This window comes from Pelobates fuscus, chromosome 5, assembly GCF_036172605.1.
Source record: "Pelobates fuscus isolate aPelFus1 chromosome 5, aPelFus1.pri, whole genome shotgun sequence".
Classification (NCBI taxonomy): domain Eukaryota; kingdom Metazoa; phylum Chordata; class Amphibia; order Anura; family Pelobatidae; genus Pelobates; species Pelobates fuscus.
In genome coordinates this window covers 231,875,590-231,900,376 of record NC_086321.1, presented here as the reverse complement: position 1 = coordinate 231,900,376, position 24,787 = coordinate 231,875,590, and the positions used below count along the sequence as shown (strand labels likewise).

The 24,787-nt window shown below is 41.2% G+C and overlaps 1 protein-coding gene across 2 annotated transcripts in view; it reads right to left on the bottom strand.

Moving 5' to 3' along the window:
- Positions 1-24,787, bottom strand: part of KDM4C (lysine demethylase 4C) — a 585,611-nt gene that overhangs the window by 51,230 nt on the left and 509,594 nt on the right. For both annotated transcript variants that reach the window (XM_063455113.1, XM_063455114.1), the window contains exons 18-19: positions 14,181-14,366; positions 10,019-10,189 (exon numbers count right to left, since the gene is read on the bottom strand). In XM_063455113.1, coding sequence (XP_063311183.1) covers positions 10,019-10,189; positions 14,181-14,366 — 357 coding nt within the window. The remainder of the gene's footprint in view (positions 1-10,018; positions 10,190-14,180; positions 14,367-24,787) is intronic.

Below are 24,787 nucleotides of genomic sequence, written 5' to 3'. Positions count from 1 at the left end.
GGACGGATAAACCACCAAGTCTCTACCTCCCTTAGAGGTAGAGGCCTCAGGTACCCTGACAGTACCCCCCCTCTCAGATACGCCCACCGGGCGGAATGAACCGGGGCGAGATGGGAAGCGGAGGTGAAATGCTCTGCGAAGGCGAGAAGCATGAACGTCCTCCTGAGGTACCCAACTCCTCTCCTCAGGACCATATCCCCTCCAGTTGACCAGATATTGCAATTTTCCCCTTGAAATTCTGGAGTCAATGATGGAGCTGACCTCGTACTCCTCCCGACCCTCCACCTGAACAGGACGAGGTGAGGAGGCCTTAGAGGAGAATTTGTTGCAAATAAGAGGTTTCAACAAGGAGACATGAAAGGAGTTAGGAATGCGTAAGGCAGGTGGCAGAGCAAGGCGATACGCAACCGGATTGATACGAGTGAGAACCCTGTAAGGACCTATGTAACGAGGAGCAAATTTCATAGATGGAACTTTTAGACGAATATTCTTGGTACTCAACCACACCCTATCCCCAGGAACAAAAACAGGAGCCGCTCTTCTATGCTTGTCAGCGTGTTTCTTGAACAGCGAGGAACTATGTAATAGAATTTGCCGAGTCTGATCCCATAATTTCTTCAGGTTGGCGACATGATCATCAACCGACGGTATCCCCTGAGAAGAGGAAACCGAAGGAAAAATCGAAGGATGAAAGCCATAGTTCATGAAGAAAGGGCTAGAGCGAGTTGAATCGCAAACAAGGTTATTGTGTGCGAACTCCGCCCAAGGAATCAGACCGACCCAATCGTCCTGGTGTTCGGAAACAAAGCAACGTAGATACTGTTCGATCTTTTGATTAGTACGTTCAGCAGCTCCGTTAGACTGAGGGTGATAGGCAGAGGAGAAGTTCAATTTGATGCCCATTTGAGAACAAAAGGATCTCCAGAAACGTGAGACAAATTGAGAACCTCTATCAGAAACAATCTCTGAAGGAATCCCATGTAGGCGAAAAACCTCTCTCGCAAAAATCTCCGCCAATTCAGGAGAAGTCGGAAGTTTAGGTAATGGCACGAAATGGGCCATCTTAGTAAATCTATCCACCACCGTGAGAATAACAGTCTGTCTCTTGGAAGCAGGCAAATCAACGATAAAGTCTATGGACAAACAGGACCAAGGTCTCTCAGGAATGTCCAAGGGGTGTAACAGACCACATGGAGATGCATGAAGTAGTTTAGTCTTGGCACAAGTCTCACAAGCTGCGACGAACTCCTCAATATCTTTTCGAAGTGAAGGCCACCAGAAATCCTTGGATATCAGAGAGTATGTCTTGCGAATACCAGGATGACCAGCTATTTTACTTTCGTGAAAGCATTGTAGGAGCTCCAGTTGAAGTTCAGGAGGAACAAAGTTTCTTCCCTCAGGAGTGTTTCCAGGAGCTAGATGTTGTGACCTCAAGATCTGGTCAAGTAGCGGAGAATGAATTTTGAGACTGGTATTAGCAATAATATTGCATTTGGGTACAATGGAGGACAACAGTGGTTCAACTGAGGCAGAGGGCTCATATTGGCGAGATAGCGCATCGGCTTTAGAATTCTTTGACCCAGGTCTGTAAGTCAGAACGTAATTGAAATGGGTAAGAAACAACGACCAACGAGCCTGCCTGGAGGACAGACGTTTAGCCTCTCCGATATAAGACAAGTTTTTGTGGTCTGTCAGAATGGTAACAGGATGTAAAGTACCTTCCAATAAATGTCTCCACTCTTTCAAAGCCTTGATAACCGCTAGTAATTCTCTGTCACCAATGTCATACCTGCTCTCAGTACCGGTCAATTTTTTAGAGAAAAATCCACATGGATGTAATGGTTTATCAACACCCAACCTTTGAGATAGGACAGCACCTAAACCAGTCTCTGATGCGTCTACCTCAAGTAAAAAAGGCAGAGAAGTGTCGGGGTGAACTAAAATTGGAGCGGAAGCGAAAAGCTCCTTGAGAGTTTTGAACGCCAGGAGAGCTTCAGTAGTCCAATTCTTAGTATCAGCCCCCTGTTTGGTCATGTTAGTGATAGGTGCGATAATGGAAGAATAGCCCTTAATAAAGCGCCTATAATAATTAGAAAAACCAATAAATCTCTGTACGGCTTTAAGACCTTTGGGTAAAGGCCATTCTAGAATGGATTGGAGCTTATCCGGGTCCATCTTAAATCCCTCCCCAGAGATCACATAGCCGAGAAAGGTTACCTGGGTTTGATCAAAGCTACATTTCTCCAACTTGCAGTACAAGCCATGCTGGAGAAGTTTGTGCAAAACCCTCCTGACTTGCTTGTGATGAATCTCAATGTCACTAGAATGAATGAGTATATCATCTAGGTATACAATGACGCAATCTTGCTGAAACTCCCTAAGAACCTCATTTATCAGATCCTGGAATACAGCTGGTGCATTGCATAACCCAAAAGGCATAACAGTATATTCATAGTGACCATATCGAGTATTGAATGCCGTCATCCACTCATGTCCCTGCTGGATTCTCACCAAGTTATATGCCCCTCTGAGGTCTAACTTGGTGAAAATTGTAGAGCCCTTCAAACGATCGAAGAGTTCGGTAATCAAGGGGATTGGATAGGCATTTTTAATGGTTATCTTATTTAGGCCTCGATAATCAATACAAGGCCTCAGAGAACCATCCTTCTTTTTAACAAAAAAAAATCCAGCCCCGGCAGGGGAGGAGGACCTTCTAATGAATCCCTTGTCTAAATTTTCGTGAATATACTCCTCTAGAACTGAGTTCTCTTTCGTAGATAACGGGTATACATGACCTCTGGGCGGCATGGTACCAGGAAGTAGGTTAATTTTGCAATCAAAGGACCTGTGTGGGGGTAAGGTATCGGCTTTCTTTTTGTCAAATACAGCCTTTAAATCTAGATACTGAGACGGAATTTGTGTCTCTGTAGGATTATCAGAGTTAGCCGCTGTATTGGTTAAGCCGAGAGGTGAGACTTTCCGCAAGCATTTCTCTTGACAATTCTGTCCCCACGAAACTATCTCCCCTGACTCCCAATTAATAATAGGGTTATGTCTCCTCAACCAGGAGTACCCCAGCACTATGGGAATAGACGGAGAAGAAATGAGCAGTAAGGATATGTCTTCTCTATGTAGGATGCCAACAGTTAAGTTAATCGGTATGGTCTCATGGAAAATAACAGGCTCAAGTAACGGTCTACCATCGATGGCCTCAACGGCCAGTGGTGTCTCTTTTAACTGGGATGGAATAGCATGCTTGGCAGCAAAACCCTGATCTATAAAGCTCTCAGCAGCTCCAGAATCGATTAGTGCCATAGTCTTAACTACTCCCTTCTCCCACTTTAAAGAAACGGGTAACAGAAGCCTGAGCTCTTTGTAGTTGTGAATAGAGGACAAAGTAGAAACACCCAAGGCCTGTCCTCTAGAGGAACTTAGGTGCGAGCGTTTCCCGAACGATTGGGACAATTTAGGCGTAAATGACCCCTGACTCCACAATACATACATAAGCCCTCCCTTCTCCTGTACTGTCTCTCACTCTCTGTGAGATGAGTACTGCCTATCTGCATAGGTTCAGGAATACGTAAGTCCTCGAACTCAGAAATTTGAAAGGTAGGCGCTAGTTTAAAGGAGGGTCTACGGGTCCTATCTCGAGTGTTCAGCCTCTCTCTTAAGCGTTCATCAATACGAGATATAAAAGAAATTAAATCCTCCAAATTTTCAGGGAGTTCTCTAGTAGCGACCTCGTCAAGAATTACATCTGATAACCCATTCAGAAACACATCTATATAAGCCTGTTCGTTCCACTTAACTTCTGCCGCCAAGGACCTGAACTCTAGTGCATAATCCACAAGTGTTCGATTGTCTTGTCTAAGGCGCAACAGTAATCTAGCTGCATTGACCTTCCTACCAGGGGGGTCAAAAGTTCTTCTAAACGCAGCTACAAAGGCATTATAATTATAGACTAGTGGGTTATCATTCTCCCATAAAGGATTGGCCCATCTCAAAGCTTTTTCAATGAGTAGAGTGATAATAAATCCAACCTTCGCTCTATCAGTAGGATAAGAGCGGGGTTGTAATTCGAAATGGATGCTAATCTGGTTTAGAAAGCCACGACACTTCTCCGGTGACCCGCCATAACGTACTGGTGGGGTAATACTGGAAGAAGCACCTACAGTGGCTACCTCTAGACCTGAGACTGCAGGAGAAATAGAAGGAGTACGTGTCTCCTCAGGTGGATTACTAGCACGGGACAAAAGTGCCTGTAGTGCCAAAGCCATCTGATCCATCCTATGCTCCATGGCGTCAAACCTGGGATCCGAAGAACCAAGCTGACTGTTTGTACCTGCAGGATCCATTGGCCCTGTCGTAATGTCAGGATCGGGACAGGGATCCAACACGCAGAGTACAAAGAGAGGAAAGGTACGTATACCGGGCCTTAGAATGGCCGGACTAACGTACCGAGAGTAATAGAGAATAGTCAGAGACAAGCCGAGGTCGAGGGAACGAGAAGACAGATAAGCGAGAGACAAGCCGGGTCAAGGGATAACAGAGAAGCAGGGTAGTACAACGAGCCGAGTCAAAACCAATAGAGCAAACAAGAATACCAGAGCGCTGAGTGACTAGACAAGCTAGAACCACGACAGGGCAATGAGCTGAAGTGAGAAGTAAGCTTAAATACCCTGGCTCTGGATGGTAATCACGCCTCTGACAAGTACCGATTGGATATCGGAGACTTGAGTGACAGGTCGCTCGTGATAGCGTCATGACGTCACGTATTGAGCGTCCTGCTAGAAAAGGACGTGGATTCCTCGCGGCCGGTGTTTAAGTGACTGGATGAACCGCGAGGAACGGAGGAAATAGCTCGCCTGGACGGATAAACCACCAAGTCTCTACCTCCCTTAGAGGTAGAGGCCTCAGGTACCCTGACACTCAGACAGTGACTAGAGGTGCTTCCTGTGTCAGTGCTGCACAGTGTGCAGCACCTACATTCAGGGCCTTTGCAGCCAATCCTATGGCAGAGCATTGGATTGGCTGAGATCATCAAGCTTGATGATCTCAGCCATAGAGGAAGGGCCAGTCGAGGGGAGACCAGCACGGCGTGGGCAGAAAAAAAAAAAAGGTAAGTAAAAACACTTTTTAAATACACACAGACACACACACACCATGACAGACACACACACACACACACCCCATGACACAGACACACCATGACACAGACACACACACCATGACACAGACACACACACACACACCATGACACAGACACACACCATGACACAGACACACACACATGCCATGACAGACACACACATACCAAGACACAGACACACACACATACCAAGACACAGACACACACACATACCAAGACACAGACACACACACACACACCATGACACAGACACATACACCATGACACAGACACACACACCATGACACAGACACACACACCATGACACAGACACACGCACCATGACACGCACACCATGACACAGACAGACACACACACATACACTCACACTGACAGAATGACACATACTACCTGTGGGTGACCGGCTGGGTGTGCTAGTGGCCACAGGGGGAGCTCTTATGGCGGCATAGGGAGGTCTGCTGGCGGCCGCAGGGGGAGCTGTTCTGTCTCTGCTCTCCCGCCCTCGCGAGCAGCTTAATGAGCTGCGCGCTGGGGAGCAGAGACAGAACAGCTCCCCCAGCGTCCGCCAGCAGACCTCCCCTTGCGGCTGCCAGCAGACCCAGGTGTCTGCCCGGCCCCAGGTGAAAACGGCCCACAGGGAAATTTCCCGGTATCCCGGTGGGCCAGTCTGGCCCTGGAAAAGAGGATATATATAGAGGAAGCTGAGAAAGTGGCATGGCTGTGGGTAAAGGAGAGAAGACACAAGAAGGACATAGGAATTGAGAGAACAAAAATAGGATATATAGTTGTTAGGTAGGATTGACCCCAAATGCACTGGAGCAAAGGTGAGTGTGTCAACTGGAACAAGATCCTGCATATCTGTGTGATGAAGATGTAGTAGTGTATCTATATGGAGTTGACGGAAGAGCTGTATTTGTAATGCGAATAGTAAAATATATTATATGTAGGAATATATTTAAAAGGGGAGGACACGTCCCTGGAATGTACACCATTGAATAAAACATGTAAAATTATCTATACCTTTTTTCATGAGATGTCATATTTTCTTTTCTTTTATATTAAATATTTAGCAGATTACATCATAACCCAGTTTAGAAAAAGCAAAGTCAGTGCAAACCAAGAGCTAATAAGCTTAGTTGGCGAAACGAGCGTCGGGACAGTTTAGTGTAGTGGTTGGCGGACAGATGAGAGGTTGATGCTACAGCTAATTATGACTCTATAGATAAGCCACCACTCTATGGTTTTATCACACCTTTATTTTAATTTAATTTAATTTTCTTTTACTATGAGACAATTGTTTCCACTAGTTGTTGGTATCTTTTTTTTGTTTAATTCAATTTACCTACCGGAGCAGTATACGGTTACTTTCTGCTTCGGCTTGGTCGTTTTTTTATTTTATTTATTTGTATTTAATTTGTCTCATTATTTGGTTTCTATTTTTCTCTCATTATTGGATGGTTTTGTTAGCCTGGGCCTGGCTAGCATTTTGTGATCAATTACGAGTTGTATACTCCAAAAATATATTTATATTATATTTACTAAATGTTATGTTTTATTAGTTACTTATCTTTGGGTTGCTTCCTAGATTTTGGAAAGTCTGGATTATGAGTACTAATATTTATCTACCTCCGATACCTTCTCCCTCTCCCTGTTTCAATAGACAACCCAGGGTATTCAATATGGGGTATGTCCAGTCTTTTTTAGTAGCCACTTAGTCACAAACATTGGTCAAAGTTAGCATTTATATGTCTTTGTATGTTAAAAATGCAAAAAACAATTATGAATGCTAACTTTGGCCAGTGTTTGTAACTAAGTGGCTACTAAAAAAGACTGAACATACCCCATTTGCTATACCTTGGGTTGTCTTCTTTTGAAAATGGTATGCCATCATCGGGGGTAATTCTCATTCCTGGGCTACCATACGCTCTCAAAGGCAACATAACCAATCTGGCAAATAGTTAGCCTCCTCTAATCCTAGATAACACTTAGTGTTAGCGGTCAAACCACAGCCCTTACATTATTCACAACTAACTGGACCTTCATCAGTGTCTCTCCTACCTGCTTCCAGGGAGGAAGCCAGCAATCCCCCTTTACCTGCCTAGCAGGGAGAGCTTTATTCCCACTGCTGCAGCTGATTATCTGCAGCTGAGCAGTGGGTTGGAGACAGATCAAAACTCTGGCCTGGAACTTATTTCTCCCAGTTGTATGTAAACTGTAGAGTGGAGCATTGGCCCACCCTGCTCTCCATATGCTCCACCCCAGGGGCCCATAACTAAACTTTGTTTTTGTTGCCTACAACACATACTACGCATACTCCCCCTGGGGTTAAATGTTATAGGCCCATCTGCCTTCACTTTATCACAATATATATATATATATATATATGTTTATATTCTACAAGTATAGCATTTGTATTATATATATATATATATATATATATATATAAATAATATTTTTATTTATATATAAATATATATATATATATATTATTTTTATTTATGCAGTCACTTCCTCCCAGCTCTGTGATGCAATCACAGGGGGCCCGGTCGCGCTGTTAAAGTGCCCAGCGCTGACCGGGCCCCCTTACAATCCACATCCATCGGGTGGCCCTGACAGCATGGGCCACCCGACGGACCCCTCCATATGCGGCCCCGGCGGTTTGCCGCGCGGGCTATGGCCGCAAGTGGTGATGGCGGTACCCGGTCTCAGGGGTACCGCCGGCTCGCATCCGCTCGCCCAATCTCTCAAAATTAGAATATCCCTACCGCCCACCTGGAATCCTGAAACGCCCACTAGTGGGCGGTAGGTACCAGGTTGACGACCCATGGTATAGTATAGTACGCAGGTTGGGAATGTAGCAGGTTGAAAAGATGATTTTAGGTCTTGTCAGGATCAGAGCATAACTTCAATGTAAGGCAAATTGTGAAGTAGGGTGTGGCCTCTTATAGCATATTTAGATGATCATGCTATGCAGGTGAGAGAAACTTTGGATAGATTAGTGGCTAGGGAGGCCACTAGTGGTGGAAACTGGTATAGAAATATAGAAATATAGCAGAATAAAATGAATAATAATTAGGTTGTCAGGATAGGATCCTAACAGCATGGGGACACTGAACGTTCCTCAGAGACATGCATCAATTTAATATATTGGCCAGGGCTGTCTTTTGCTGGCTCTGCCCATGATTTGCCTCCTTGACAGTCTCAGCCAATCATATGGGAAAGCATTGCGATTTGTTCAGAAAAACACTTCTGATGTCAGCCAAGCATGCAGATGAGGGGCGGAGCCAGAAGCTGCAGGCGTGAACAAAAGTAAGATGTTAGTATATTTAGATGGGGGGGGGGGGGGGGGGGGAGTATGGGGACAGAAGAACAAGAAGGGCTGGGGGAACAGGTGAGGAGAGGGGTAAAAAAGTGATACAAGTGAGGGAACTGGATAGAGAAGAGGGGAACAAGTGAGTTAAGGGAACAAAGAAATGGGGTGCAAATGAAGGAAGGGGATAATGAAAATGGTTACAAACAAGTGGTGGAAATAAAAAAGACAGGTACAGGTGAGGGAAGGGCGGAAAAGAAGATCTTAACAAGTGACGGATGGGTAAAAAAGGGAGTACAAGCGAGGGATGGGGAAAAAGGGGGTACAAGTAAGGGACTTGGAAAAAAAAGGGGTACAGGGGAGTGATAGGGAAAGAAGAGGGAAACAAGTGAGGGAAGGGGGGGGAACGAGAAGAGGGGAACAATTGGAGAAAGAGATGGTTATAGGGAGATAGGGCACAATGGGGAGGGGGGGTAGGAACAAATGTCAGGAAGATATAATCAAATAGAGGGGAATGTAGAGAGAAGTAGAGTAGCAGATGGGAATTGCAAACACAGTATACAAACACATCAATAAATACACACTAAAACGCCAAACAAATATGCTCCTGAATGCAAACATAGGCACTCTATAAAAACAAACTACTAAATTCACAAACTAGCACCTAGTCATAATTACCATACAGTCATACCCCCTAACTACTCACATACATTCATGCCTTCACATACACCAAACTAGTCACATTCATCCATCCAATCAAATGCACTAAGCTTCTTATATATGAAGGGCTGGGACACAGCGAGGAGACAGTGATTCCAGCTCAGTGGGGAAAATTAACTTTTCATAACCAGCACTCTGACAGGTAACTGAATAAATGGCACTAACTTTGCAGCAACACTTTAAGGAAAGAGCAGTGAAATATTAGTTAGAATGACAAACGAATAATACATTTTTGGCCTCCCAATAAAGAGGAATGAAAAAACAAGGAAAAATCAGCAAATAAATATGTCACCCAGGCCTGTGTAGAAACTATAAATATAAACATCATGTCAACTCTATGTCTCCAAGATTGCTCACAAACTGAATGAGCCTGAACAAACATCAATCGCAAATTTGAATTTTAGAATAAGAAGCTAAGATTTTATATTTTTTGGGGGGGTGGGTAGGAGAATGCCATTTTGAAGATGTTACCAACCATGTGAAACATCGTGATTTTCCTTTGTGAATGATTTAAAGGTATTTACAATAAGTTGTGTCTAATAATTTGCATTTTTTTTTTTAATTCTTAAAATATCTCAACTACTGACTGCCTGCTATATTTCCTGTCATAGGCACAGTTATTTTTTTTTATTATTATTATTAGCATATTATTAACTGTCAAAAAGACAGATATTGATGTAACAAACTGTGAAAATATGCTCTGTTGGGGGCACACAAGAACCAACACTACAGCCATTTTAATGTGAAGCAAGGTTTCTTAAAGGTATAAAAAGAAAATGCATATTTTTATACTAGCAGAACAGATTCTCAAACAATGCAAATAGACTTTAATAACTTACAACAATATCTTCAGGGAATGTATCTTTGCTGGTAGATCCATCATCAAACACAACTTCATAGAAAGTTTGTGAGGTCACTTCGGTTACTCTGCAGCTGTAATATCTAGTGTTTCTGTGTTTTGCAATGACAGTCTGTCCTACAGTTATTTCCTTTTTTGCTGATTTGCTTCTCTAGAATGAAAGGAAAAAAATACAGAGATAAAAGGGTGAACTTAATGGGTGGTATTTGGTAAGTACTAGTGACATAGGGCTGCATTTCTAATGTCACATTTCATCGGAAATGTCCATCCGTGGCTGTCCAGCAGCTTCACTATAAGTCTATGTTCATCCATCAGCCTCAAAACTAGGTAAAGATTATGAGCATCATAGACTTTCTACATCTAGAAAACAGCCTAACGCTACATACAGTCTTGCATTCAATTATACTTGGTATAATTTTTTTTTTTCTAATTACGAAAGAAATAAAAAAATAAAAATCACATTCTGATTTCCAGACTTTACTATGACTGTTTTTTTCCAAAGAGGATCCACTACTACTTGAAATCTGATTTGGGTTGCAATGAGCTGAGATTATCGATCAACAAAATACATAAATGATGCAGGAAAATGTAGTCAGTATTTCACATACAAAATAGTTCTTGATATATGCAGGTACATACACTGAAAGTATAATTTCTATTAATTTGCTGCAGAACCGGAGAACAAAAATTTGTAAAATGATATAGGTACAGACGTTGGAAGGAATCTATGCACTACGATCCAGCCGACCCAAGTCAAGAATTAATGACATACCATTTTATTCAATCTGTGGCTGAGGAGGAAAAGAGCAAACCACACCAATTAAAAAAGTAAATACATATATTCCAGGGTATTTTATACATATAGGTTAAAACAAACAAACAAACAAAAAAAAACTTCCATTCAATCTAACAATGCCATACCAAATGCCGACAGGTAAGAAATATTTCTTCTTATGCAGGCAATCTTAAAGGACCACTATAGGCACCCAGATCACTTCTGCTCAATGAAGTGGTCTGGGTGCCAGGTCCCTCTAGTTTTAACCATGCAGCTAAAAAAACATAGCAGCTTCAGATAAACTGCTATGTTTCACTGAGGGTTAATCCAGCCTCTAGTTGCTGTCTCACTGGCAGCCGCTAGAGGCGCTTCCGAAATTCTCACTGTGAAAATCGGATCTGATGTCGGCAGGTAGTGGAGAGTTCTTCAGCACAGAGGGAGCCCGGCGCTGGAGAAAGGTAACCCATTCAGCCCAGCGGGAGGGGTGACCTAATGACCCAATAGTGCCAGGAAAACAAGTTTGTATAGTGCTCCTTTAAGTAAAAGTGAACAAATGCAAAGTAATTAAATCTCTGAGCAAAATATTTAAGTCTATACTATTTCCGTGTCCCTCTCAATGCACATTTTCACCAGAAAAGCCTGGGCCAGTTTACAACTGATCTTAGGAGCTATATTAATTACCGTATATACTCGAGTATAAGACAAGTTTTTCAGCACATTTTTTGTGCTGAAAAACCCCAACTCGTCTTATACTCAAGTCAGTGTCTGTATTATGGCAGTTTACATTGCCATAATACAGACAATGGGGCTGGCAGGGGTCATAGTGCGGCTCACGCGAGACTTACAGTGTGAGCTGACAGAGGTGCTGACCGGACCGGCGTGGAGGAGAAGGGAGCTGACAGGAGCTGCAGGAGAGGTAAGTGCTTCCTGCCAGCCCCCTCCACTGAACTGCCAATGCCACTGGACCACCAGGGAGTGAGAACCCCCCTCCCTGCCATGTATCAAGCAGGGAGGGGGGACAAAAAAATTAAAAAATATATAAATAATAATAATAATAAAATTATATTTTAAAAAATTATAAAATAAAAATTAATAATAATAAAAAAAAATATTAATAAAACAAACAAAAAAATATTAAAATTATTATTAAAAAATAATAAAAATGCCCACCCCCCACCAATGCTCTGCATCACACACACACACACTGCACTCATACACACACACTGCACTCATACACACACACTGCATTCATACACACACACTGCATTCATACACACACTGTACTCATACACACACTGTACTCATACACACACACTGCATTCATTATATATACACACTGTAAATAAATATTCAATTAATATTTTTTTTTAGGATCAAATTTTATTTAGAAATTTACCAGTAGCTGCTGCATTTCCCACCCTAGTCTTATACTCGAGTCAATACGTTTTCACAGTTTTTGGGGGTAAAATTAGGGGCCTCGGCTTATATTTGGGTCGGCTTATACTCGAGTATATACGGTAATGTATACACTTACTCTACAGTAATATAAGAAGTACGTTAGAACTGTGCTATCTGCAGGTGCACTAGGCTTTGGCAACTGTAATAAAAGGGAGCTGGAACAAAGAAAAATTCCAGTTGAATAAAATGCATTGTAAGAGTATAGAACTATGTATGCATGGAAGAACATCATCAAAGATGGTCAAAGTTCCATTGCACCTTATATAATAAATGTCTCTTCCTTGCTCATCGATGTATAATCTGATCTTAGTCTTCTTCTAATAAACAAACACATGTTGCCTTAACACAATAAATTAATCCTTATAGGTAAGATAGACTTTGTGCAGATGCTGCTGCATTCATTTATCAGACTCCATCTATTTGCAGAATGTCAGTAAGTCTAAATGGTGTCCAACTACTTATTGCAATATTCAACAGTGCTAAATGTCTTTTCTTTATCAAAGTTTATTGAATTTGTTTGTAGGGAACAGTAACACTGATTCTTTATAGCAGCTGTGGTGCTCTTTTGTTTTAATTTTTTCCCTTACGAAGTACTGCAGTTACACACTCTAACTACTTTGAGTCTTAAGACGATACCTATCAACAAAATGTTGTTTTAAGCTATGCAAGTAAAGATTAGGAAATCAAACAATGACATTATACAGTAATATTTGACTTGCAATTTTTTTTTTTTTGCCAGTTCACACACACATAGCGAACAGACAGTGCACTATATTAGCTTTATCTTTTGATAAATTATTACATTCTAACATACATACCAATCTACTGAGCCTGCCGTTTGCTAACTTTATATCAAGGCTTCTGTGTCAACTGTAACAATTTCTCAAACGATATCCACCTGGGTTCTGCCAGGCTTCCACACCTTTTTAAGCAGCTTATCCCTTTTTCTCCCCCCCTAACAATTCTCGTTTATCATTACCTCTCTGTAACACAGACGTGTGTTTTACAGATACTAATAGGAGTGCAATTTTGGAACTCCAGAATCTTCAGCTATCAAGCCATTTCTTTTATTTTTCTATTATTTTATTTACATTTATTTTCTAGGTTCTCTCACTTTATTTATTAGTGTGTGACACTCTGGGTGATTGCCAAGTTTATAGGCAATTTTTAATATATACATATATATTATTTTTCAATAAATTCTTTTTTATTTTCCTCAATCATTTTCCCTGATTGATATTCTCAGCCTCTGTTGGTATTAATATTCAAATACCTCCCATACGTTCCCTATACCCCATACTGGTATACTACCCATCCTCTCTTTTTTCCATTTTTCACTAAGGGTTACCCCCTTTTCTTTAGTATACCTGAGGGAGCTGTACCCAGTCAGTTTAATAAGGAACATTAAATAATAGAGTTTTTCATGACTTGCTTCCATATGTACTTTCAAAGTCCTATCATGGGCTTTCTCATCGTAAATCCACTATCTAGCATTAGTCTGACTCCTTGTGTCTGGCGAAACAAAACAAAATAAAAACTACAAGATATCTAGTAGCAGAATAATAGCACCTTCATGGTTATGGCAGCTGTCATTTGTTAGAAATATCTTATTTTATGCGATCCTTTGTTGAAGGCTAACCTCAGGGTGAATGCTTCCATTGCAAAATAAACCACTAAACATGTTAAAGCAGTCAAAGCGAGGATTATTTTAAGTAACTCAGGATCTGGCTCTGCAATTGCCTAGAGCTTGCCTCCATGCCCATTTCGGTACTTAATAAAAACTACACATTTAGAAACATGAGAAGATCAGTCATGTCTTAGAAATGCTGTTACCACAGTCTACACAATTTCAAATCAATGGAATATGAAGTATTTGTATAAAAAAAAAAAGGTGAAATAAAATTCTTACCACATTCTGATTGATCATGTGCCTGAAGCATGTGATGTACACTACAAATGGCCAGTCATCAGGCTCCATCAGTACCCCTGCAGCATGAGCACAGGTCACATGAAAAGATGTCGGGCAACGTCCATAAGAGCATTGGATGCAGGCGCCATAAACCTCCTTTACTTTTTGTCTGCAAAAAATGCATTTCTGAAGGAGAGAAGAAGAAAAAGCATTGATAAAACATAGAACATGAACATTTAAAATTACGTGCATACATGTATCAGCATAAGAGCACTGTATTAAAGAAACACTTCCTGAAGTGCTTTGTGTGTCTGGAGTCTGTCACAGTTGAGGCATTTACATCGACTTCCAGGGTTAAGAGAAATGACAGGCACGATGTGCTAGAGCAAGCCTGCCACCCCTACTTCTAAACAATCTGTATTACATTCATAAATATAAATAAATGTATGTCTCTTCAATGCAATTTTAATTCCCAGTGTAGCTGTCTTTCAAAAGAGATTATCTAAAAAAAAAATATATATATATATACACATACAAAACTCTGCACATTAAGGCCCAGGGAAATGTAAGTAAATGCATACTCTAGATTGAAAGTTGTGAACTTTTGTCAAATCTTAGCAGCTGTCGCAAAGACGGCTGTGGTAATAAGACATTGTCTCACTCATCAATGGAAAGATCACAGGGTATTGTTGGATCTTGCACATGCGTGAGAGAACAGCATTGAAGCAGATCAAGGCAGATATAGAGCCAAGAACATGATGTAGTCATATCACAAAGGACAGCTTAAAGCAAATATGCCTGCATTGTCCTCTGCACCCAAAGAGAAGATGTCTCCTTTAGGGTCCTTGCAAAATATATAAAAGACCTCTAAATTAACAGATTCACTTTGAATAAAAATTGTATACAAAAAATATATATAATGGAGAGGAAATTATGCACAGCGACACTTTAAATCATGTTTGGTGTCCTCAGGCACTTCCTCAAATATTTGTGAGGTAGTTGTTATTAGGCAAGAAATGTGTAAGATATCCCTATGCTTTATCCCTCTGCTTGTACCACGTTATTTACGATTTACGATTCTGTACCAATTGAGAAGTGTTTTCCCATTTATGGGATACCATGTTTGCTTTTACATTCAGGCTTTCTGGACAAAAACCTCTCCTCTTCTATAATGTATATTACTACATGAGAGGCTTTGGTCACCGATTTCTGTTTATTTATTTAGTCTAACGAAATGTAATTATAGCGATTACAAGTAACAGGGAGTTTAAAATAAGCCCTTAAGTTTTATCACTTATTATTTGCTCTGGGTTATGCAGCTGTAGCAATAGTAAAGTCACTAGAGTGTTATTGAGCATATTTGCCTTGGATATGTAAACTGCACTGTATGATATGGGATTATGTAAAGGAAAAAAACAAACTTCTAACAGAGTGAAGGGGACCACATTCCTCATTCAGGAAGAATTGCCGCAACTCCAAAAGATCAAATAAAATAAAGACATTGAAACATATATATCCTTATCATAATACACTTGATGTAAAAGGTAAAATGAACATTTTCCCTGGTACTGGGCTCTTCCAAATTATACAAAATATTTCACACCACTGGCACAATAGTCCGTACACATGGATAATTCGCAACAGTCCACCAAATAGAAAGTACACATGGCATCACACTAAAACAGCAGTCCTCATAAAGAGAGAAAAACAAGTAGCAAGAGAGGTAAGCTTTGAGATCTGAGCGTGGACCCACCGAAGGGTAGGCTAATTGAGCTGTTGTTCGTTCTCACCTCTCTTGTTACTTGTTTTTCTCTCCTTAAGTTTAACCCCTTAAGGACACATGACATGTCTGACACGTCGTGATTCCATTTTATTCCAGAAGTTTGGTCCTTAAGGGGTTAAAGGGCAATCCAGACGTGGACCCCTTGCTCACAATGCCTAGAGGGATATTGGCTATACCTCACTGATGATACCTTACAAGGTTGAAACGATCGTCTGAGGTTGCTGTATCTCTCATGCAGAGGGAACTTGCTGGCATTTCGGATCTGGACTGCCCGTACGGGTGGGACCAGTCTGATATGCTTCAGATATGTTCTCTCTGTAAAGGCACATGATGAGCTAAAGCCAGCTTGATATCTGAGTGGGGACCAAAGGGCAGGCTAATTGAGCTGTTGTCCGTTCTCACCTCTCTTGCTACTTTTTTTTCTCTAGCAGTCCTCATAAATGCTTCATTAGTACAAGCATTAGAAATTACATGTTGTAGATAAGGTGACACGGTATCCCAAAAAATGAGAAATACCCCCAAAAAAGTATAAATAACAAATTGCCGGACTACCCGCAACTGCTGAATAGGGGAGAGACCACCCAAGAAGTCTACCTAGACAAAGGAAAGTAAAGCCCTGGATGCATTTCGCACCCCTCCTGGTGCTTTCTCAACATGGGCTTACAAAGATATTCCTGAAATATATATATATAAAACTTTTAGGGCTTATATCATAATGTTAATATTAATGAAACTACTCAAACGTATCCACAATTTGAACACATGTATACTAAATGGTGGTTTTCTCAGATTAGTTACACTTTCAACTGTATACAGCTGTGGTTTAAAATAAGATAGAATGGGGGATTTGGAACTGAATAAAGGATTTATCCAAACTTTAGCATTCCGGCATTTCAAGGGTGTTTTCAGTGTTGACTTTGGTTGATTGAAGGGTGTGGGCCCTTTTTCACAAAGCCTTGTTCCTTCTGCAGTCATATATATATATATGACTGCAGAAGGAACCACCATTTAGTATACATGTGTTCAAATTGTGGATACGTTTGAGTAGTTTCATTAATATTAACATTATGATATAAGCCCTAAAAGTTAGTCAGAACCGAAAATTACTCTTTATTATATTAACCGAAAAGAAACAGCAACTGGGGAAACTGATTTAACACCTCCAATCTTACTCATAGTTATGTGTCTGGGCTCCATGTATATGAAATATGGGCTGGTGTCAAAAATCTGTACACCCACTACTTAATCATTTAATGGCTTTTGAGCTCCAAAGAATACAAACTGAGACTATAAGGGGGAACGCGTAAGTATTAAAATATCTTCCTGTAAACAGAGTACCGTACCTTGTGTTCCAAAGATTTTGGTAATTCCCGTAAGGGTTCATGGAACCAAAAATATGTTGTTTATTAAGTTATCCCAATAATAGTTACCAGAGGGATATCAAATGGGAGAGCTAATTAAACCCCTTTTGTTTGACCTATAATTTATTCCAAATGTATATGAACTCTTAGTAAAAGAGATATGCGAGTAATATTTGAACCGATACGCACTCTCAGTGCTATTCATCTGATTTACTCCAAACTTAAATAATGCATGGTAAGGCTAGATAAAGAAACAAATATGTATGCAATACATTTTCTGCTACTTTTTTTTTTTATTGAGGGGACTTCCCTTGATATTACAGCCATATCTCATTTATTATACTAGTTGTGATCACTTTATATATAGGTTTCACACTAAACATAAACCTATTACGCAGCTTTTTGTTTATCCTGTTTCTTATTGCAACAATGTAACAACAGTAAAGTCACTAGAGCGTTATTGAGCATATTTTGCCTTGGCTATGTAAACTGCACTGTATGATATAGGATTATGTAAGTGAAAAAACTGATATTGTGCTTAATTACTCTGTGATTCACAAGAAGACGAGGAAACAATAGTAATAAAGGAAAATCATTGGTACTACGGTCCTCTGTAGTGCTTATGGTGCCAGAAGTGCCGATGCACCCTCTCAGAGTAAGTAGTCAAACTGTTTAAGAACAGTTTGACAACTTACATAGGATCTACTGGCACAAGAGCTGTAGTAGGGAATAAGGGCAATAGCGGTGATTTAGGAGCTATAGTAGAGGTTAGAGGCAGTAATGGAAGTTTAGGTGATGTTGTGGGGGTTAGAAGGAATAGTAGGGGTGTAGCATATAAGATCATTTGAGCAGGGCCCTCAACCTCCTCTGTTCCTGTGCGTTCAACTAGTCTGGTTACAAATACATGTCTGTTAGTCGACCCCGTAGTTGGGGGTTAGTTGCTTTAATCAAGAGTTAAAGGCTGTAGCAGAGGTAAAGAAGCTAATGTTCGGGAATAGGGGCAGTAGTGGTACGTTAGGAGCTGTAGTTTGGGTTATAGGCAGTAGTGGGGACTAGAGGCAAAACATCTGTACTGGGGGGGTAGAGGCAGTAGTAGGGGGTTAAAGGCTGAAGCAGGGGGTTAGGAGCAATAATGGGGTTAGGGGCTGTAACATAAGTTAGGAGCTGTAGTAGGGGGTTAGGAGCTGCAGTGTGGGTTTAGGCCAGCAGTTGGGTTAGAGACAGTAATGGGGGTTATGGGCAGTAATGGGGGTGAGGGGAGGGTAAAAGTCAGTATTAGGGATTTAGAGATGTAGTTGGGTAGGGAACAAGTTGAGGGGAAAGGAAAAAAAAAGTTTACTTAAAAAAGTTAAATCAAGTTTCTTCTCCCCCTCCCTGAGGCTTACCTTGGGCAAGATGGGGGGAATGCTTCCTGATCTCTGGTGGTCCAGTGGAAAACACAGATTGCCTGCCCTGGCCAGTCCAGACAGCTCTTTCCAGCAGGTGCTGGGAACTGTGTCAGAGCGTTACCACTGTAATCCGCAGCAATACTCTTATACAGTCGAGGAAGCAAAGAATTTGGCCAAGTTCTCCCTCCTCATCTTCGATAACAGGGGCTGGTTTAGGTGAATGCCATTGTGATTAAAGGGACACTATAGTCCCCCCCCATTGTGAATTTTAGGGCTCAGGGGTGGGGGCCGGGGGGGACAATAAGTCCCCCCCTTATTGTGCATTTTAGGGCCCCCACCCGCCGCACAGGGGTGGGGGCCGGGGGGGGGGGACAGTAGGTCCCCCCCATTGTGAATTTTAGGGCCCCCACCCACCGCTCAGGGGTGGGGGCCGGGGGGGACAATAAGTCCCCCCCTTATTGTGAATTTTAGGGCCCCCACCCGCCGCTCAGGGGTGGGGGCCGGGGGGGACAATAAGTCCCCCCCCTTATTATGAATTTTAGGGCCCCCACCCGCCGCTCAGGGGTGGGGGCCGGGGGGGGACAGTAGGTCCCCCCCTTATTGAAAATGTTAGAAAGCGAGCTGAGCTGTCAGACAGCTCAGCTCGCGAACGCGCATTCCGCGCACATGCGCGGTATAGCGCTGAGGTTCTTCATAGGGCGGCTGTCAAAGCCGCTCTATGAAGAACGCGATTGGTGCAGCGCGAAGCCGCGCATGCGCACCACATCGCGGTGACGCTTCTCTGTGAGAAGCGTCCTATTGGGCCCCGCGATTTCGTCATTTTGACGAAAAAGGGGGCGCGGCATGGCTGAGAGCTCGGCGCTGGAGGTAAGTTTTATATATAAAAACACCTCTATTTTTTTTTTTTCAGTAAGTACATATAAAAGCAAGAAGGAAGGCTCGGGGACCTGTCTTTCTTGCTTTTATATGTAGACTATAGAGTCCCTTTAATGTTTGGCTGCCTGAGGGAGGGAGGAGGTCGGGGAAGGGGAGTATGTGTCCTGGCACTGTGTCACAGTAATTATTCAAACAGTTTAAGTGCAGTTTGACAACTTAACTGCTGGATGCCTGCAACAACCATCCCCACTTTGGTTTTTCACATTACCCAAATATATACCTTAACTCTTTCTCCTTAATAGTTCAGTCTTGAGTCAACCTCTTATATGTCTGTCTCCCAACCTCTAATCAGTAGCTAAGCTCAGCAGATATTTTGCTGTCAACTTTTACTTTTTGCTTTTACCCTTTTGTCTACACCCAATAAGTGCTGTAGCCCAAGGCAAACTCGGTACTTGCCTTTGTTGGCACTATCCAAGGGGCTGCAAAAAATGCCGGTGCAAAACACCCACTTGGATATCCTTGGTGTTCCCCGCAGTGCTCTCTCTCTCTTGTTATAGGGGATCCAAGATCTGACAGGATGTCCACCTTTAGGTCCCCCAGGAGCAGCTGTATTCGCATAAAAAAAACAGCAAGGGATCTGTGATTTACTTGCTCTGCTACCTCGGGAGCTGGAAAATATGATGTAATTCTGACTCTCTGCATCAGTAGATGGCCTACGAGTGAGCAGAGCAAGAAGATCACAGCTCCCTCGCCATCTCTGATGTGAACACAGTCACCCGCCTCACAGCAGCCCCACTTATTAACCCCAACGACAGATCCCCTACAGCTCTCCCAAAGGCAGGGCTGGGTGGAAAAATGTAAATAATAAGAATATTAATAATTTATGAGTGTGTATGAGAATGTGTATGTGTGTCTGTGAGTGTGTGCAAGTGTGTGTCTGTGAGTGTTTGTGTGTGTGTCAAATTATTAAAAGTCTATTTGTAATTGAATGTATGTGTGTGTGATTGTGTGTCATTCAATGAGTGTCAGTGTGTTAGTGAGCGTGTGTTTGTCTGTCAATGAATGTGTGTGTTAAATAAGTGAGTCGGTGTTTGTCAGTGACGTCTGTGTGTTTGTCATTGAGTGTGACTGCCAGTGTGTGTCTGTTTGTATGTCAGTAAGTGCATGTGTATCTTAGAGTGTGTTAGTGTCAGTGTATCTTTCAGTGATCGTATGTGTTGATTAAACAGTGTGAGACAATGACTGTCTGTGAGTGAGTGTATGTGTATCAGTGAGGTCATGTTGTCTGTCAGTGAAAGTGTGTGTTGTTTAAACAGTGTGTGTGCCAATAAGTGCATGTATGGTAGAGTGTGTGTACTTAAAAAGATTAGGTACAAAGAGGTGGAGTTTTACGAGGAGATGGAGATTTTAACCACATTAGCTACTTCATCTAAAATTTGCAGTTCAGTTTTCAATTTACTACAACTGGGTGACAGCTAAGACGTTCTTAATAATATAAATAATTACCTAATGATTGCAAATGCATTTCAAGTCAATACAATGGAAATTTCATTCTGTTCTCTGATTTGCATTATTATATAATAGACTGGAAAATCACCATGGCATAGTGTTACAAAACAAAATAGAACTTATGGGCAACACAAAAGATGTTTATACATTTGACAGGCTTTATGAGCAATCAAAAAAGTCAAAGATCTGCTTGCACCTACACGTCATCAGTGTTCACAATGTGCAGTTACTGCTTTGATGAGCTTTGACATTTCTTCTTATGAACATTCAGTTACTTTGCATCTCATTCAAAAGTGCCTGTGTATTGTGCCGATAGCATATTTAACAATTATATAGCAAAACTGTTCTAAGAAACATAAGGAGTCCACAAAATTATGCTGAGTATCAAAGAAGCAGCATCTGGTTGTTAAACTAGATTTGGGGACATGGCAAAGAACTGCACATGTTTGCAATTTAGAGCAGATCATTTGTAAAATATAGGATGTATACTGAAAATCTGAGTGCCAAGATTAGGTTTCATTTTAAAGCTGTCTGTTCCTCAAGTTAGATGTTTTTGTTACCATCTTTTGGTCAGTCTTTTAAAGTATTTAATTATAAAACTACAGAACTTTAAATGTGGAAATGTTCTTAACCCCTTAAGGACACATGACATGTGTGACATGTCATGATTCCCTTTTTATTCCAGAAGTTTGGTCCTTAAGGGGTTAAAGGGTAACTCCAACCACCACTACCACTTCAGTGATTTAAAGTGGACATAATTTGTTATTGTTAGATGTGTACTGCACATACTTTGTTATTGTTACATGTGTGCTGGGGGCTAGCTGCACCCCCAGCAGACATGACTTAGTAGATCAGAAATCTGTTCCGGGCTATCTAATGTCAATTCTGCGCATATTTTACATTTCTCATCAGTGCGTACAGAACTCTGTCGACAGACGTAAAATCAGCTTTAACCTCCATGTGGGCACTTCCTCCTGCTATTCAAGAATTTTAGAAATCCTCCCTTCCTCCTCGCTACTCCATCCCTCAAAAAGACACGCATATGTGAATTGGTCCAATGACAGGCTTCTCTATAAGATGCTTGTGATTGGGCTGTGGGAGTGCCGGGTGACATCGCAACAGGGCGCTGGGAGTTGTGCCTGGTGCAACACCCCACCCCCTTTCCCCCCCACTTCCCTCTTTGTCTATACATGGAGAAGACCTATGTATGCCTCATTGTGCATTTCTAATTTTAAAATTAGATTTTTTTTTTCCATCAGGGTTGCAGTAACCCTTTAGAAGTGCTACAAAAACGTAGATCAACTTCAAATCTTCTTTGACACCAGCTTCAACAACAGACAATTACGCACAGATAACTTAAAATAACCTTGTTTGAAACAATGTACGAAAGGGCCAACTCATTTATGCCTCTACATAAATTAATAAACACTACTTGAAATATCATGTATAGTAACTAGGGAGTCCAAGATACAGTACTAATTCTTATTCTATTTGTAAGCAATATTTAGTTTTTTTACATTGTTTGCTAGGAAATGCTTTTGTGTTCATTCTCTTAAATGATAGGTTCAATAAACTACCTGGTGGCATTGGGTGCTAAGGCTTTGCACACATACAATGAACTGCACGCACGCGGGCGCCAAGCTGAATGCAAATTCAGGCGCGAGGGATAGTTGAAAAATATTTAAATATATTAAGAACTGAAATGCTCTTTGTGCTTAATTTTTCTAGGAAACAAAATATAACGGGTTGACCGTTACTGTTAAGATTTAATTTTACATACCAATATTTGGGAGTGAAATTCTCATCACTCCTGACAAAGACCACATTTGGCCAAAACACTTTAATTGGCCTGTGCCTGATCATCTTTTTGTGAACACTGTACCCTTTGCTGCAATGTATCACATTACATAATATCTATATTTAAAATAAAAAATAAAAAAATATATTGTTCAATATTTAAAGGAACACTCCAAGACCAATAACCACTACAGCCTAATGCTGTGCTTATAATGCCAAGAGTGCTCTGGCACTATCTCTTGGTTAGATGTCAGCACAGTTTTGACACTTTACCTCTGTGCTTCCTGATAGAATACAGCTACATATGTATTCTCCAGCAAGACTGTAAAATCCACTGCATTTTTATTTGTAATGCTCAATGGCTGAGATTCTCTGAGAACTCACATTCAATGAGTGAGGTTCAATATAAACCATGCTTTATTTTACAGAGACATCCTGCTTCTACTGCCAGAAAAGACTGGATGTGAATGATGCCATACAGCAATTATGGCAGTGATTATGGTGGTTGGGAGTGTTCATTTAAACTCCCTCTCTCCATATCTTTTTTTTTTCTGTTTAGAACTTTTTTTTTGATGATTAAAGGAATTTAGGATAGATATATAAATGCAATAAAATGTATGTTTTAAAAACAAAACTGCTTAAAACCTCCAGCAACCACAACCAAAAACAGCAACTTAAGTACTCACAAGTAATGTGAGACAATGTTTGTGAGGTAAAAGGTAATTGTATGAGCTACTGATAATTACTTTGTAGCTAGTTACAGCAGCCCCTTTGTATCAAAATGCAATGCATCATAAGAAGTTAAAGGGAAACTATAGTGCCAGAAAAACAAACTCATTTTCCTGGCACAATAGTTTCCCTCTCTGTCAAGGCCTCTGCCCATGGCGCTGAAGGGGTTAATAATCCCTTCAGTCACTAAACTGGGTCCAGCGCCGCTGGCTCAACTCCGCCAACGCTCCTCCCCCACCGACGTCCGCCAGTGGGGAAGACCTAATCCGAATACGCGGCAATAGCAGCGCTCGCATTAGGATTTCCCCAAAAGAAAGCATTATTCAATGTTTTCCTATGGGGAAAATCTGCATTGCGTGAGGACGTCCAGCGTCGTTTAGATGACCAAATGTTGTGAAGAATCTGAAAGTCCCTCTAGTGGCTGTCTGGTAGACAGTCACTAGAGGAGGAGTTAACCCTACCAGGTAATTATTGCAGTTTATAAAAACTGCAATAATTACCACTCTAGGGTTAAGGGTGATGGGAGTTGGCACCCAGACCACTTCAATGAGCTGAAGTGGTCTGGGTGCCTACAGTGTCCCTTTAATAAGGAAAGAACAGTTATCACTAAAGTTGAGAAAATTCTTTGATGCTTCAGAAGTCTGAAAGAATCCTTGCTCAACTTTGATGAGAGGCTTGTTCTAATAAATTGCGTTCCTATATAACTGAGAATAAGTCCCAGCAGGATCCTCCCTTATTGACTGCTTCTGAAGCATTGAATTTCAAACAAAGCTCCTGCTTTATCAAACTACAATGCAATTAGCAGTTGCAATATTTCACCTTATAGATACGTTTTTACATTACATGTGAGTGCTATTTATCCTTAAAGACATAATTAAAGGAGGAAACCACCATAAAGTAAAACATTTCATAGGGAAGATATGGGGCTATATATTCAAGGCCTTCAAATTATTTTAATAGAGCTTATACCCTAAAGTTTTTACCATTTAATGTTAATCCGCAGTAGTGTTAAAAAGTTGTACTTCTGAAAAAACAAAACTGTACTTGACTCTCGCCTTACCAAATAATTCCCATTTATCAGAAGTACACATTTATACAGGTTCAACTGCTAAGTTTGTTACTTTCCAGCATACTATAAAGCATTCTACATGGTAAACTGGACAA